This window comes from Anser cygnoides, chromosome 7 (genome assembly GCF_040182565.1).
Source record: "Anser cygnoides isolate HZ-2024a breed goose chromosome 7, Taihu_goose_T2T_genome, whole genome shotgun sequence".
Lineage (NCBI taxonomy): Eukaryota > Metazoa > Chordata > Aves > Anseriformes > Anatidae > Anser > Anser cygnoides.
This window is the reverse complement of record NC_089879.1, coordinates 1,159,934-1,174,613: the sequence shown is the minus strand read 5'-3', so window position 1 is coordinate 1,174,613 and position 14,680 is coordinate 1,159,934. Positions and strand designations below refer to the sequence as shown.

General features: G+C 42.4%; 1 protein-coding gene across 2 annotated transcripts in view; it reads right to left on the bottom strand.

Annotated features, from left to right (window-relative positions):
- Nucleotides 1–2,043: 2,043 nt before the first annotated feature.
- The window catches only part of TCERG1L (transcription elongation regulator 1 like), an 84,314-nt gene continuing 71,677 nt past the window's right edge, over nucleotides 2,044–14,680 (bottom strand). Inside the window, exons 10-13 of one of the 2 annotated variants that reach the window (XM_067000389.1) lie at nucleotides 12,864–12,999; nucleotides 10,200–10,289; nucleotides 6,877–6,995; nucleotides 2,044–4,660 (exon numbers count right to left, since the gene is read on the bottom strand). In XM_067000389.1, coding sequence (XP_066856490.1) covers nucleotides 4,504–4,660; nucleotides 6,877–6,995; nucleotides 10,200–10,289; nucleotides 12,864–12,999 — 502 coding nt within the window. In that variant the 3' untranslated portion in view covers nucleotides 2,044–4,503. The remainder of the gene's footprint in view (nucleotides 4,661–6,876; nucleotides 6,996–10,199; nucleotides 10,290–12,863; nucleotides 13,000–14,680) is intronic. The other variant, XM_067000388.1, reaches the window with a different exon arrangement.

Below are 14,680 nucleotides of genomic sequence, written 5' to 3'. Positions count from 1 at the left end.
TGGGGTAAGGTGAGAAGCTCAGTCCCGTTTGTAAGAAAACGCATTTTTGCCGTGTTTCTGGTAGCTGCCCTGCTTGCCTTCCCGATGTGAAGGCATTATTAAATAAAACAACCTGAAGACAAGTAAATGGAAGACAACCATGAAAAATTGTCTGGATACAGAACAGCTCAGACACAGGCACACTTGCCAGAAGTGTATTCATTATGAAAAGCATGTGGAGAGGCAACAATTCTGGATGTCACAGCCACTGCTGAAGAAATACAATATATAGATATTTCATTGGCGGTTGGAAGGATAAATCAAGTTAAATTGCTCACAGAAGCAAACCCAAAGCATCTCGCTGTGAATCTAGAAAAGTAAATTTGCAGTCTCGGGGGAACGTTGCCATCATTTGTTTTCATTTCTTTGACTTCTCTTCATTTATGTTAGAGATTAGCTCTCCGAACAATGATCACAGCAATATAAAAACGCGTTCCCAGAGGAACGGGATGAAAGTAATATTTACCAAAGTAAACCCAAGTGAAGAAATAAAATAGGAAGAACTAAGTTTATATAAAAAACAACAACAACAAAACACGAACTACTTAGGAAAGGAAAACGAAATGACTTTAACTATCACTGAACCACTAAACTTCCACCCAACGATGTTCATCCTCACTGGGAGGCCAAAAGGCAGAAACCAAAGAAGCCAACAAAGCCAAATCCCACAAAAAGCTGCCAGCAGCAGCCTTGGCCTTATTTTCCTGTTGCCCATTCTGGCCAGATTTTGTTCCCTACATATTTTTCATTTTTCCTAAAGGAAAAATAAAACCACGCAAACGTTATTGTTCTTACTGTTTCTTCCTATTTATCTTGTTTTTACCAAATGCGATCCCGCTAAGGGTGGAAACAAACAAATTACTCTTTAAAGAGCGTGGCTCAAGTGACGAGATTACTTGTGTCTTACCAGCCTGCGAAGCCAGCGCACAGCGAGCTCAAGCCCCTGGCAGTGCGCTTCACCTTAGTTTTAAATCACAGCTTCCTTGCTTTGGAGTATTTTGCGCCCAGGAGAGGCCAAAACAGAGCTTGCTGTGCCCTGTGGTCGGCTCAGATTCCCTCCTCTTCCTGAAGAGGTTTCCCAGTGACCCGATGGACTCACAAATACACCTGGCACGCACCTCCCCTTCTGGGCATTTTGGGGGTTTCAGGCCTGTTCTCTACGCTGCCGGCCGAGCCCAACGCCACTAAATGCTTTGTAACTTTGTTTTTCAACATGAAAAATGAGAAAGACCAGGAATCCAGCAAAACCAAAATTAAAGAAATCATATATCCGCAGGAACTTACCTGAGAAAAAGGAGCCCGAACGCGTGGCAGATGCCGGGCAGGGAGCAGCAGCGCGGCAGCCCCAGGGCGAGAGGCGCCCGCGCCAAGGGCGGGCACTGCCCAGAGCACAGCGCAGCACTTCCAGCGTGCGCAGTTTCCAGGGGAAAGAAAAGAAAAAGTAAATACGCAGCTTTCCGTGCCCCTGTGGGCTAAGATGTGATGGGCTCGGACCGCAGCAGGGGCGGCTGCTGTCGCAGGGGGAAGGGAAGCCTCTCCTGCTCCGGCAGCAGGGCCCGGAACAGGGGGCTCCCCGAAACCCCCAGGTTTGGGGATCCAAAGCAGGCAGGTGCCTGCCAGGAGCGATACACACCCAGGAGATACACAGCTGAGGGTGCTGCAGCCCGATGGGGTGAGGAGGGAGGGGTTAGAGGAACAATTTGTGTTGTGGTTTTTTTTTTTCCTTTTTTTTTTTTTCCCTCAAATATTCCAAGTTTATTTTCCGTGGCTTTTTCACCAGAGCAGCCCAGGACCTCGCTTGCTGAAATACCGTCGTGTTGAACAAATGCAATAGCATCAAAATCTTTTCACCCTGATAAAAGTTTTCTCTGGCCCAATGAAACCCCACGTGCAGGTAGCTTTGCCGACGCTGGCACCTTCCTTCTGGAAGCAGTTCAGCTCATTCCTCTCTGAAGCTGTAGCTCAGCGACTACCAGCAGTTTGCATTGCAATGCGACAATACAAAACCTTCTTCTACTGGACCACGGGGCTAATGACATTTATTTTAGTATTCTTCCATTTTAAATATAACAAAACAGAGCTGCACTTGGAGGCGTTATAACAAACATGTATCACCGCTTGCACCGATCACTCACTTCTGGCATTTCACAGAGCTTCACAAGAAAATCAGACAGATTTATCCATTCACAGGATGGTACGATTCACGTGGTAAGATTTCTGACATGGTCAGGAAATGCTACAATTAAGGAGAATCCCCAAGATATTAATACCCCATTTTATTCATTTCTGAAATAGGGGGCGGCAGTACAGGGTATGGATATGCTCACACATTTAGAACAGAAAGCCACAAAACTGGTATGAGCCACTGAAACAGAAGAGCCTTCATTCAGAAAAGCTAGATCGCATTGCTTTTCTACGTTTTTTTTTTTTTGTTTGGTTGGTTTTTTTGTTTTCCCTTTAAATGGGAAACTTTGCAAAACCCTATGAAAACTGCTATGAAGTCTGTGCTTCGAAAGCCCTGTATCTTTTGCAGGGGTCGCTGCTGTCTGCTCCCACCACCCCTCCAAGTGAACAGTGTTTGTCTCTGCATGATAATTCAGGCGAGACTCCCGAGTTACCCATGGGTGGGAGCGAGGCTCTTCCAGCGACATAAAGGGAACTGTGAAAACCAAGTCGTAGGGGAGCGGCTATCACTGGTCTTACAAGCCTTCGAAGTCAGCTTGCATCTACCGGCTTGCTGTCCAACTCGCTCGGTCCGGCGGCACAAACCTCGCTTCCTGAGGTGAGACCAAAAGTGGCAGAGGCTGTCTGATCTGGTAATGCCAGCCCGGCCACGCTCCCTCCCTCTCACCAACACACGCTTTGGGTCAGCTCTTGCTTTCACAGAAATAAATGAGACTTTTTCACATAGAAGCAGCAGGAACGGATCCTGTGTGCACTGCACTCTGCTCTACTGCACGGGGCATTTCTGAAATCGGCGTGGAAGAGAGTGAGAAAAACAAGCATGGAAGAAAAAAAATTCCAAACAAAAGTGAAAAAGAACTGGAAAACAGAAACAATTTTAAATAAAGCTGTCAGCCTGCTTTGGAACTCTACAAACTTTCTAAATTACATCTTATGTTACGTACGCTACTTTGAAATGCTCTGAGTTCATTTTTTCCAAAGCATCAGAAAATACCATTTATTTCCTTGATTATAAAAAATACCCACAACATGTCTAAAGAAAAATCACCATTAGTAGGAGAAAATATCATAACTGCTCCTACAAAATATAAATCTGTAAATCTAATGAATAACAACTTAAAAATGAGGTCAACTGAGAAAATGATTATGATCACAGATAGAAGAGGAGAGTCCGTCCTTCCCGTACTGTAAAGAGAAGGGACGCGCTGGAGGCTGGTGCGGAGCTGTGCTGATTCACTCCAGCCATTAGATCTTATCTTCACAGGCAGAGAGACGTCTTTGCTCCCAGTATGCTCCATAAGGCCAATTGGTATCAGTGGAAATTTGCATACAAATCAGCAGGCCTAGGAACTCTCCGTGGTTTTCCCCCTTTCAAGTTGAAACCATTGAGATCTGCATTGTTTTATCCAGTACTTCCAAAAGTTTAGAAACTTAAAAAACCCTGAAAATTGGCTTAAAATATTTATTATTAATTAAAAAAGTTAAATATTTATTCATACAAAGATGATGAGAAAAATCTCATGCAGACTTTCCACATACAGGAACATAATTCAAATCATACTGCGATGGTTTTACAAAATACTTCTTGATAGGAACTCTGACGGAGAAGCATTGCTATCACTTGTGTGCCTGAAAGCACCATTCACAGTAATTAGAGAGCTATTTCTGAAACTTAGACGTTTCCTATGGAACATATGCCAAGATTTTCACACTCTTCACTAAGATTAACGATTAATATCTTATTACTACTACTCAGAGAACTGGACATAGACATGTGAACACTGGGTAATGAATCCCTGCATACCACTGTACTTCTAACCAATTTATGATAATGCGTAAAGTTGCCAAAAGATTGTGATAGGTAATTCCCCTAAATGATGAAAATATCTTGAGATTGTTATGGATGGCATCTGCTTCTGCTTAATTACAAATCTGCACTGGATTCATAATTTGTGTATATTACAAGTAATTTGCATAATTAAAACAATTAAGGGATTGACATATCATGGCAATTAGAAATGCATCAAACTCTGGATGTTGTACAAAAGAGAGCTTCAATATGAAACATTAATTCTTTGAGAACAAAATATCCTTCAGACTCCTGCAGAACAGCCATCACAACTTCTACATACGTTCAACAAACTTCATTAAAGTTTTTCCCAGGGATACCCACTTCTTCGTTAAGCTGTTGCAAGTTTAACCTTTGCTTTAGCGTTCATTGTAATTTCTTACTGCAGTCACAGCATTAACTTCTGTGTTTATTGCCAGTTTCAAGAGCTTTTATCTCATTTTCCGTAGCCTTATCCTGTTTTCTTTGTCCCTCTTTTTAAGAATAAGTATGAATTGATTGAAAAAATGCTCTTGGTCCTTCTTCTTTTGAACAAGTCGAAACCGCTGATCTCTTCCGTACTTCTCTGCAAATTCCTTAAATGTTGTTCTGCAGAAAAGACAGACATTTTAAAGCTGCAACTTTGTTGATCCACCCCGACTCTGACCTGGACGTCACACTTAACTTTTCACGGGCACTACAAGTAAGGTGTGTGCCGGGAAAAATTTGACGAGAACATCTCGGCAACCCCCGCGACAAGGAAGGCAAGGCCAGCGCCAGAACTGCCTGGGCTTCCGCCTCCCCGATCGGCTTGCACGGGTTAACTCCCTTCTTCGGGTTTGGGAATACCTGGGTGACAGCTGAGAGGCCAGGTCTGAGTCATTAGCACCGCACTTGCACAGCACAGGTTACTCCTGCTCTCATCTATCCCCAGCAGTTCAATTCAATAATTAGCCCATAATAGAGCAGAAACACCAGCCTACGCCTAATTGCTAACGAAGGCACTTAGACTGTCAGTAGCACACGGTGCCTGATGAATACTGCGGTAGCTTGATCTCTTCTAGAACAGCAACGAATTAATCGTAAATGTGAGAGTTACAGGCATGACACAATTGAAACCCACCGTGAGCTTTGCTTGGGGATTTCATGGTCAGGACCAACATTTTCAGATGCAGACAGAGTATTTGAGGACAAAAGCACCGCCTGGTAGCACCTCTGCGGGTCCCCGTCCGGGCGGGCAGGGGCCGGCTCTCTCCAGCAGCGGGTCTCCTCCCTCCCCTCGCTCCCAGGACCCGCGAGCAGAGCAGCCGGGCACTTCCAGGCACCGGCATCCACAGAATAAGGGCCAGGACTTTGTTTTTAAACTCCCGGACTTTTGAAATCTCTTAGGTACACATTACCCGAGCAATGGTTTCTAGCTTAATTTTCTTTTAGGTTGCATTCACAGTGCTGGGATAAATGATGGAAAACTGGAGTTAACGAAGAATGGGAGCAAAGCGATTATGATGTCGTGCGCGTGATTTCTATCATGTGCTCTCTCTGTCAGACCAGAAAGGCATACAGGGAATACTGGAGGTGCTCCAGGTCCCGTCGGTGTTTGCTTTGCTGCTGCCGAGCCTGGCTACTTTGTGCTCCGGCTGCTCACTGAGCCAGTGCCGGGGACGATTTGCAAGGCACATCTCTGGGCTTACACCGTCCGGCTGCACCGCGCCGCCTCCTTGTTTGTCTTGTCAAGGACTTTGTTGAGCTCACTACACCCTGTCACATGAATTTTACAATATTTATTGTTGGCTCTAAACACCGTGTGGATTTGTAACAGTCACTTGAGTAAAGACCTGGTTTGGTTCTATTTGAAATATTTTCTATTTATGTATTTATTCACTGCACACTAGAATCAAGCTAGAGATTATTGCAGGCAGATGAATTTCTCTGACACTGAGATCTCACAGCTCAACAAAAACATTAAATGGTAAAACGTTCTCTGTTCCTGCAGGCCAGCGTGTTTTTGCCCTTGCAAACTGAAAACGAAATTGCTGGAACCAGCATTTAGCTGTTAGGTTATCCCGGAATAGTTTCTGTTTCATTGTAAAAAAAAAAAAAAAAAAACTTTTTATAATTATTACTTCCATAGAGTCTGACGTGTTGTTTGCATCTATATGTCTAGGAAGGCAGAGCTGTACAATTATCTGTACATTTTAGTAGAGAAAACTGTAATTTCTTAGTTCCAACAATTTAACCAGACTTGTTATATATAAACCTCTTTATTTCCACATCATTTACAAATGAGCAAATGCCATCCTTAGCACTGCATTTGCTATCGTGCAATTTTGGATCCATTACTTAAAAATCAATGTAGAAAAATAAATTATTGTACTGCATGCTTTATTTTAATTTAGTGATGTGATATTAATAACAACTTTGTTCAATTATGCTTCTCTTCCATCAAAACCCAAACAGTTTTTCGCTAGTTTTAACTGTATGCCTAATATAAGTGCATTAAGGTACCGATTTTATGTACACTCGTGCGTTATATAATTATACCATATATATGTGTATAAAATAAATGTGTTCTGCAAAATATTACACGTTCTAAATGAGAGAGGGAAAAAAAAGGAACAGAAAGGGAGAAATGGTATATTCTCTTTCCCAGTAATAACAGAAAATATTATAAAATAGTACTAAAGAAATGTCAACACGGCATTGTAACAATAGATGTGAAACCTTGCTATAAAGAGTACATTCAGTTTTACAGCATTCCAGGACTGATAAGCACACGCTAAATGAGAAACCTTATCTGAACAAATCTTCATAAGGCAATGCCATACCTTGGTGATAACTTGGATTCTTCAAGGAGTTTTTTAAATTCTTCTTTGGCTAACAACAATTTATTTTTCTTTTCTTTGTACTCTTCTCTTATCCTGGTCTTGACAAACTGTTCAAATATCTTTTGAAATAAGGGAAACAAGATACAGTATTTATTAACAACGGCTTATGGTATTTGTGCTTCATTAAAGGGTTGTCAATCTCAAGAACTACAACTCTTATCTGCCCTCAGTACTTGCTGACTCAAACGCAGTTGAATGTGCTTCACGGAGCACTCACCACGTGTTTTCAGAAAACAAGCAGATGGGAAAAGGCATAATTTTGACAGATAATATAATCACTCAAACATCGAGTACAACATAAATCACAATTTTCTGACTTGCTCACATCTTCATGCCTATAGCATTATTTTTTTTCGACCCTGTATCTGTACAACTAATTGCATATATTTAAGTTGGGATCTCACATCTTTCCCAACTTGCATTAATTCCTGAAAATGTCTATAATGCTAAACATCAACATCCTGTACGTTACCCCCAAAAAGCCTGAAGACCCTTCAATTCAGTTGTCAAAAAACATGAGCTTACACATGATTCTCTCTACACATATACCCAAAAGCTTTAATGCCTTTGGAAGCGTTGACAACCTTCATCCTAACAGCGTTTGGCAGCTAAATATGTGGTAGAGTGCTCCATGTCAGGAGTTTTGGTGTCTTGGAAAGGAACTAAGGACTTCCCTACGTCTAAAAATTCTGCCAACTGCTTTATTCACATTGTTAAATACCAAAAATCTGATCCTGCTGATTTTGTGCTATAAAAAGTGAGGCACACTACGCTGCTGAGGAGCTGCTCCTCCGAATGCTGTTAGCTTTCCATATTCACCATCCTTCTCTTTTCCCCACACATTATGCACATTAAATACGATTACAATGGTTACTACCACGGTGGCTTTCGCATCAGCCATGAGGATGCACAGGTGCAAGTCTACATTTCATGAAAGCAGAACTACAACTGGTACTTGGCACGGTATGTGAAAAAGGGAAGAAACAGCACTGGAAAAGTAAACATCAAAGATGGCCATGCAAGAACTACTAGGACAACGCAGGAAATCTAAATATATTACACTGCATGCAATTGCATAAGCTGAATACAAGAGGAGATGGAAAAATGGAACAAATAAAATCCATGAAACTGTTACAGCTTGCTTTTCTGGTATCAGTAAAGCTATTAACGACAGTAATAAATCAAAATTAACAGATAGCTCATTATCTAATACAGTTGCTTCTTTACCCTTCACTGATCCTTGACTGAAACATAGTAGCATCTTTCAACTGTTAATAACCCCTTGGAAAATATTGCTCAGTAGGCAGATCAATCTGTAAATATTCAATAACGGGTCATTATGTTCCTCAGGCAGTGTAAGGACACGCACCGCCAGAGCTTGCACTCGCGGAAGTCAAACCCAACCCCAACAGACGGTCAAGTCAAGAGGAAGCTCCCTCTGACACGTGCACATCCCACTCAAAACGCCTTCCCTGCCCCTTCCAGGCTACCTGCTTGACCACAGGCAGAAGAAATCTGGTACAGCCAGCCATGCATGCACGCATCCTCGCACTCCCTCGTGCCTCACTTTCACAGTGAGCCAGTTTTCACCCCTAGGTCCCTCAAATATTAATCCATTTGCAGAACTTCACAAGTACTCAAGAGGCTTGCTCTTTGGGCCACACAGTCAGCATCTGTCATGGTAAACGTTTCCATGGATCTAAATGAAGTCTTCTACTAACGTGAGCTGTATTTCGGTAAGCGCCTTCATTAAACCGTCTATCCTTGTCCAGGTCTAACTTTCTTCTTAAACTTCTTCCCGGAGGAAAATGAGGTCTAATTAAAGGGAAGTACTTACAGTGAGTGTCTAGACCTCTTAACTTCAAGTTTAGAAGCTAAAATAAATTACATACATGGCATGTCCTCCCAAGCTTTTTTTTTTTTCCTTTTTATTTTTTTTAACCCTTGCTAGTCAAAGAGCTCCTGATGATCATCCTCTTCCACCACAGTTCTGAATCACCCTCAGCCCTCAATCACTCTCTCTCTCAGAGCCAACATCTATCTGACAGAGGCTTTCTACCCACAGGACTGCCGACTGCTCGCTTCTCAGTCTCTCCTTGAACATTAAATACACCCCACAGATGAGGTCCCCGTCAGCAGCGTTTCAAGCAAAGCTCCACATTATATTATGTGTGTTCCTTATGTATTTTTATTATATCATCTCCATGGCTGATAAAATAAAAGAAATAATGTATCTTGATTGATTGATCAAGGTCTAGGTTTTGTCCTTGCCGATTCCCTGAAATAAAATACAAAGCTCCTTGCTTAGCCTCTTATTTAGCAGTATTTTCCACTCTAGCAGTTTCGCTCACATTTTCATTCCCATATTTCATTATTGTTTTATTTCAGTTTTTTTTTCTCAGAAAATAAAATATTGGAAAGGTGGTAAATGAAGATGCATGTGCCCAGCCCCTCAGTAAATACCTACAGCAAGCTCTCTGGAGAATCCACAAGACAATATGGGCCCCAGTGCAACAGAATATAAATAAGTAGTACATTTTTCATGATGTTTATTTTAAAAATGGACAATTCCATATTCAAAATTCTTCCTTTTCCAGGATGACAAAGAACTGGTAAGGAAGATAAATGACCACAGAGTAAAAAAGTTCACCCTCCCTGCCACATCCCTGCATCACCCCTAAATTTTTTAGACTAATCTGCAGCCCTGGAGTCCTTTTAGATCCTCGTGATAATTAATGCCCAAATAAACAAGGCAGCAAAAAGTATACTTCCCTTTGCAGCTTGCTACAGAAGCTATAGCCATTCAAACACATGCAATCACAGCCAACACGCTCTTTCCATTTACGTCTAGCAAGTTTAGTTATTGCAAAATATAGCAATAAATACTGCCAAACTCCTAGAAAATTTTCTAAGTAATAAAGTAGTCTCACCACAATATGTAAAATAAATCAGAGTGGATACATTACCTTATGGTCATTAGCCTTTCTACAGACGAGTTCCCCAGACTCAGCTGGATTTGTTCCTACAACCTAAGAGACTAGCTCCTCTCTACATGCCAGCTTACTTGCTACCATTTGCCTTTCAAAGGCAACAACACTTTCCTATAAACAAAAGCTAAACTACAAGCCTCACTGACAAATTCAAAAAAGAAACTTCAGTTTTATGCAATGCTTGTTATCTTACCAAGAAAACCGCTCACTTACCGGTGCTAATTTGGGAAATGTTTGACACCAATTAGAAGCTACACGGGAAGTAATGCTCACCTGTTTACGTTCTTCTGAATTTAGCAGAAGGTATCGTGGATCAAACACTATTTTGTGCAACTCTTTCTCCCATGTAGAAAATGCTGAAACCTGTGAAGTATACAAATACAGCCGCATTAAAGAATTGTGATAAGGACTGAAAACAAGGAACTGCTCCAATGTGAAGCGGAAGAGTAGTTCAGAAAGCTACTGAACGCTCTAAAGATGCCTCAGAGCAGCTGGAAGTTGCATTTCAGTCTGGTCCTGGCAATGCTCTGGGTGCATCCATGCCATTATTGTTGGTTTGCTCTAGGACATCTCAGTGAGTATCTGGGAGATGTTAATTCCCAATTTTTTGATGGAAAGAATCTGCAGCAGAAAGGGAAATGCTCTTTTTAGTATCCTCTTTCTATGACAGAAGCACCAATTTCCATTTAAGTAACTATCTCAGCTTTAACTCCCCGTCTTCCAAAACTTTAATGCTAACCCAAATGAAGCTGTCAATGCATGCATACACTGAAGAACTGATAGTGATAACCTTCAAAGCATCATGCCTTCGTATTAAATTTACCACTTCCATCCAGTGGTGTAGGTGTCACCACCTCCATTTCGAGGCTTCTACCTTTTTCTGTTCTCTGGAATGGGAAGCTGGGTGTGTGCATCCAGGCTCTGTGCACCACCCTCGGGATTCTGTGAAAACTGTTAAACTTTCAGGAGGACAGTAACAAAGGTTACATTTCTACACAGGAAAACTTGCCGCAGACTTAGGAATAGTGCTGTCATCTTGGAGTTGCACCAGAATCATATTTTATTTTTAATGCTACAATATGTTATTCTTTTGTTGATATATTTTATATGAAGATTCATAACTACGCTGAACAACTAGATCTAGCTCAAGCTCTTTGTAATGCTGTCAAGTACCCTCTTGAAAAATAACAACATTACAAGAAAATGGCAGGAGATGTCCTTTAAAATAACCAGTTTAAAATAACACTAATGGCCTCAGTGCATTTCAAGAAATGCCAGCCAGCTGAGACTAACCAGCAGCTTGCCTGGACATTTAAAAAGGCCTAGGGTAAAAGTAAAGTAACCTATTTTCTAAATGTTTTTAATTAAAAGCAAAAACAAACAGTAAATTGACTACATTTCTTACTCGATGGGCAAGACTGAGTCTTAAACGGGAAACACTTGAAGAATCTTTTTATAGAATACCCTTAATACTTATGAGTTTTGACTTATTGTCCCCTTTACTTTAAATTTGTCAGCAGAAGTTTTCAAGCAGTATTCATTTATGGCATTTTTTAAGCATAATTAACAAAATGTATTAATAAAGCAGGTCTGTTTGGAAATAATTTACTGTTGAGCTTCTGAACTGATTATATACCTTTAAAGTCTGCTGATTACTATTGATAAGTTTTACAAGCTTTACTGTTTAACGACAGGATTTTTTTTTCTTTACAGAAATTACATAAACTTCTCTAGAATACATATTTGAAGAGTGTTGGAAGAAGGTGTAAAATCTGCACACACTACTCCAGTGCACACCCGTTTATGTTTGCAGGACTAAGGACGAAGCATGTTATGTTTATTAATTCCATTCCCGCTCTCTGGAAGGAGAAGGGACGCTGGGAGATGAATTTCTGTGCCGGCACCTTTATGTTTATAAATAACTGCATCCAGAATTCCTCATGTTGGTGGTAATATTTATGTGGCCAGTTCAACACACGTTTATAGGTGCTACTGCTGAAAATAAAAGTCAGGCTGCAGCTCTTTACAAAATCAGTCGCTGGCTGCCATTACTGTTATCTGCAATTCGTATTTCACTGTTGGGCACAAGGCTCACAGCACTTACGGGCTCTATCAGTAACCTGAGTTTATGCTCCATCTATCTACTCATAATCTCGATCAGGTCACGGGGAAATGGCCAGAACAACTCTGAGCACTGCCCGTAGCTGTCCCGCAGGGCTCTCGCCTGGCTGGCAGCGCCGTCTTGTCCCCGTTGGGACAAAAGCCCCGAGGATCCCATGCTTCTGCACTTCAGCACCAGCTGGAAACACCAGGTCTTCTCCAGGAAGCCCAAAGAAATGAGTAGGTTTTCTTAACCCTCCTGAGACTCCAGAACGCCCTGCCCTAACAAGCCGGGCACCACCTTTGGATGGACAGGACATGAATTTTACTTCCCACTGCTGGGATCATTGGAGTTTGCAGTATGAAACCGTTCTCACGTTTAAAAAAAGCAAAGAGCTTGCAAGGACTGTTTCTGCGTTTCATGCTGCCTTTCAGGTGATACGTAGCACAGCTTCCACCCCATGTCTGTCACAGAATAAACATCCCTGGGGTTCACGTGGGACCGCCAGGACTATGTGGCTGTGTTCCTCCAAGGAGTGCTGAGCCCCTGGTCCCAGCTAGAAGAACTGCCACTTTCGGTCATCTCTGGGTGCATACACAGGGATTTATTCAGAACTGCACCTGCAAAGTGCTGAATGGCCATGTTTTACTGGATGGCATTGGAAGAACAGTCAAAGAAACACAAAAACTACACGGTTAATAGACAGAAAAATACTCTCTCGATAATTCTTCACTTGAATGCCAACTCATAATTATGAAATGATTCCTGCAGTGGTCATATGTGATGCCCTAAGTTCATAAATGAGGTACGTCAGATCACCTAAGTGTATTTCTTACCCCTCTCTCCAGAAGCATATCTCGGAAATGCGTAATGCGCTCTTCGAGGGGAGGCGTGATCTGATGTCCTGATGTCTTCGCTTTTTTCTCCTCCATTTCTGCCTCCCCCTGGTCAGCGGCTTGGGAATCTTCTGTTCTTTAACAAGGTAAGACAGAAAACAGTTCAGAAATTGTAAACTTCGGAGGGCATTTTTAACCCTCTCCAGCAAGCGCCTCAGGACCGCGGGATCCCTGTGCAGGCAGGGAGCGGGTTCAGCGAGCGGCCGCTGACGGCTGCCAAGTTCCCCAACCCTGCCGCCAGCTATTTATTAACCGCAGGTCTGCAGGGCCCTGCCAGGGGAGCTCCGGCAACTCGCTGTGTGGAGGAACAGTCCATCTGTGTGATCAAAGAGCGACTCAGCGCTGAAATCTGTCCTGTATTTCACGTTACAGAACAGTGACAGCTTCATATAAAATTTGTCAAAGAGCGAAGACGTTAAGAGTGACTTAAGAGACTCATTTTGTTCTCTTTTATTTTCTTGTCTCCGTTTGTGTGCCCCCACACTTGAAAGGCAACACTAACCTTTATGTTCCCATGCACCCCAAGAACTTGCACCTAGGGGAAGCGATCCGGCCATCATCGCGTACACAAACCTGCCCTACACATCAGTGACCCCGCAGCTCCCTAACCCCTGTCGATGCCACAAAGTCTCCGCATTACCGGACCGCCTTTTCCAAGACTGCCCTGATTTGAATGAAGAGGTCTTTCTGAGAGCTTACTTAGTGCTTATTGCCTGCGCACCTCTGCTTACCAGAACCCCCGAAAAACACACGCGGGTAGCACGCTGTGCTCGTCCCAGGACAGAAGGGCTCCCACGCAGATTTCTGCACGTTGTAACCAAAAGGAGTGTAGAGCTGTGTAAGGGTGATCTCGTAAAGCAATGTAAGGGTGATCTCCACAGCTGTAACCCTACAGAACTGGTGTAATCGCTGGAACCAAACATTTTTACACCAGGTAAATACCTACATAACTTCATCAGAGCTGGAGATCGTAACGCTGCACTCTCCCAACCCTACCACGTCTTTCCCCATGGGTGGGGGTGCCCATAGCACCTGCAGGGAGATGGGAACCTCGTCAGCGGATGGAAAGGAGACTCAGCAGGCTCACCAGGGCATGGACGTGCCCGTGGGACATGCCACAAGGTCACACACTACACACCCACCAGTAAAAAATGACTTTGGGTTTGGGATGGCGAGAGAAAGCTCCCAACTTCAACACAGCAGGCCAGCTCAGACCAGCATTCAGACTGCTCTGCATTCATCCTACTGCTTCTGATGGCTTTCAGCAAAAAAGGATTCAATAAAAAATTAAGGTACCTTCTGGGAAGTCCAAGAATCTTAAAATGATCACAACGTACAAGTGAGGATAATGAAAGTAAGCTGCTTGATTCTTAGCTTCCTACTAGGCATGGCTGCATTTGCTAATGATACAATTTTCACTAATACAGTGTTATTCAATACTTAGGTTTGGAATTTCAACATGAAAACACTTTTTTTTATTTTCAAGCAAATGGATTCCATCAGTATGTAATCTGAGTCCTACTACGCTATCTTCCCTCTATAAATAATTACATTACACTTACGTTTATCCTAGAATGCTCTAGTACCAGTGATTTGAAAGATATCAAATTGTTATTCTTCACAGAACGGCAGTGATTTTTACATTGCAATAGCAAATTTTATTCTGTAACATGATCCATGAAAGGTCCAATCCCATTTCCAGTACACACAAAGAGCTTTTGCAAGATGAAACTGTGAGAAATACAGCACATTGCTCA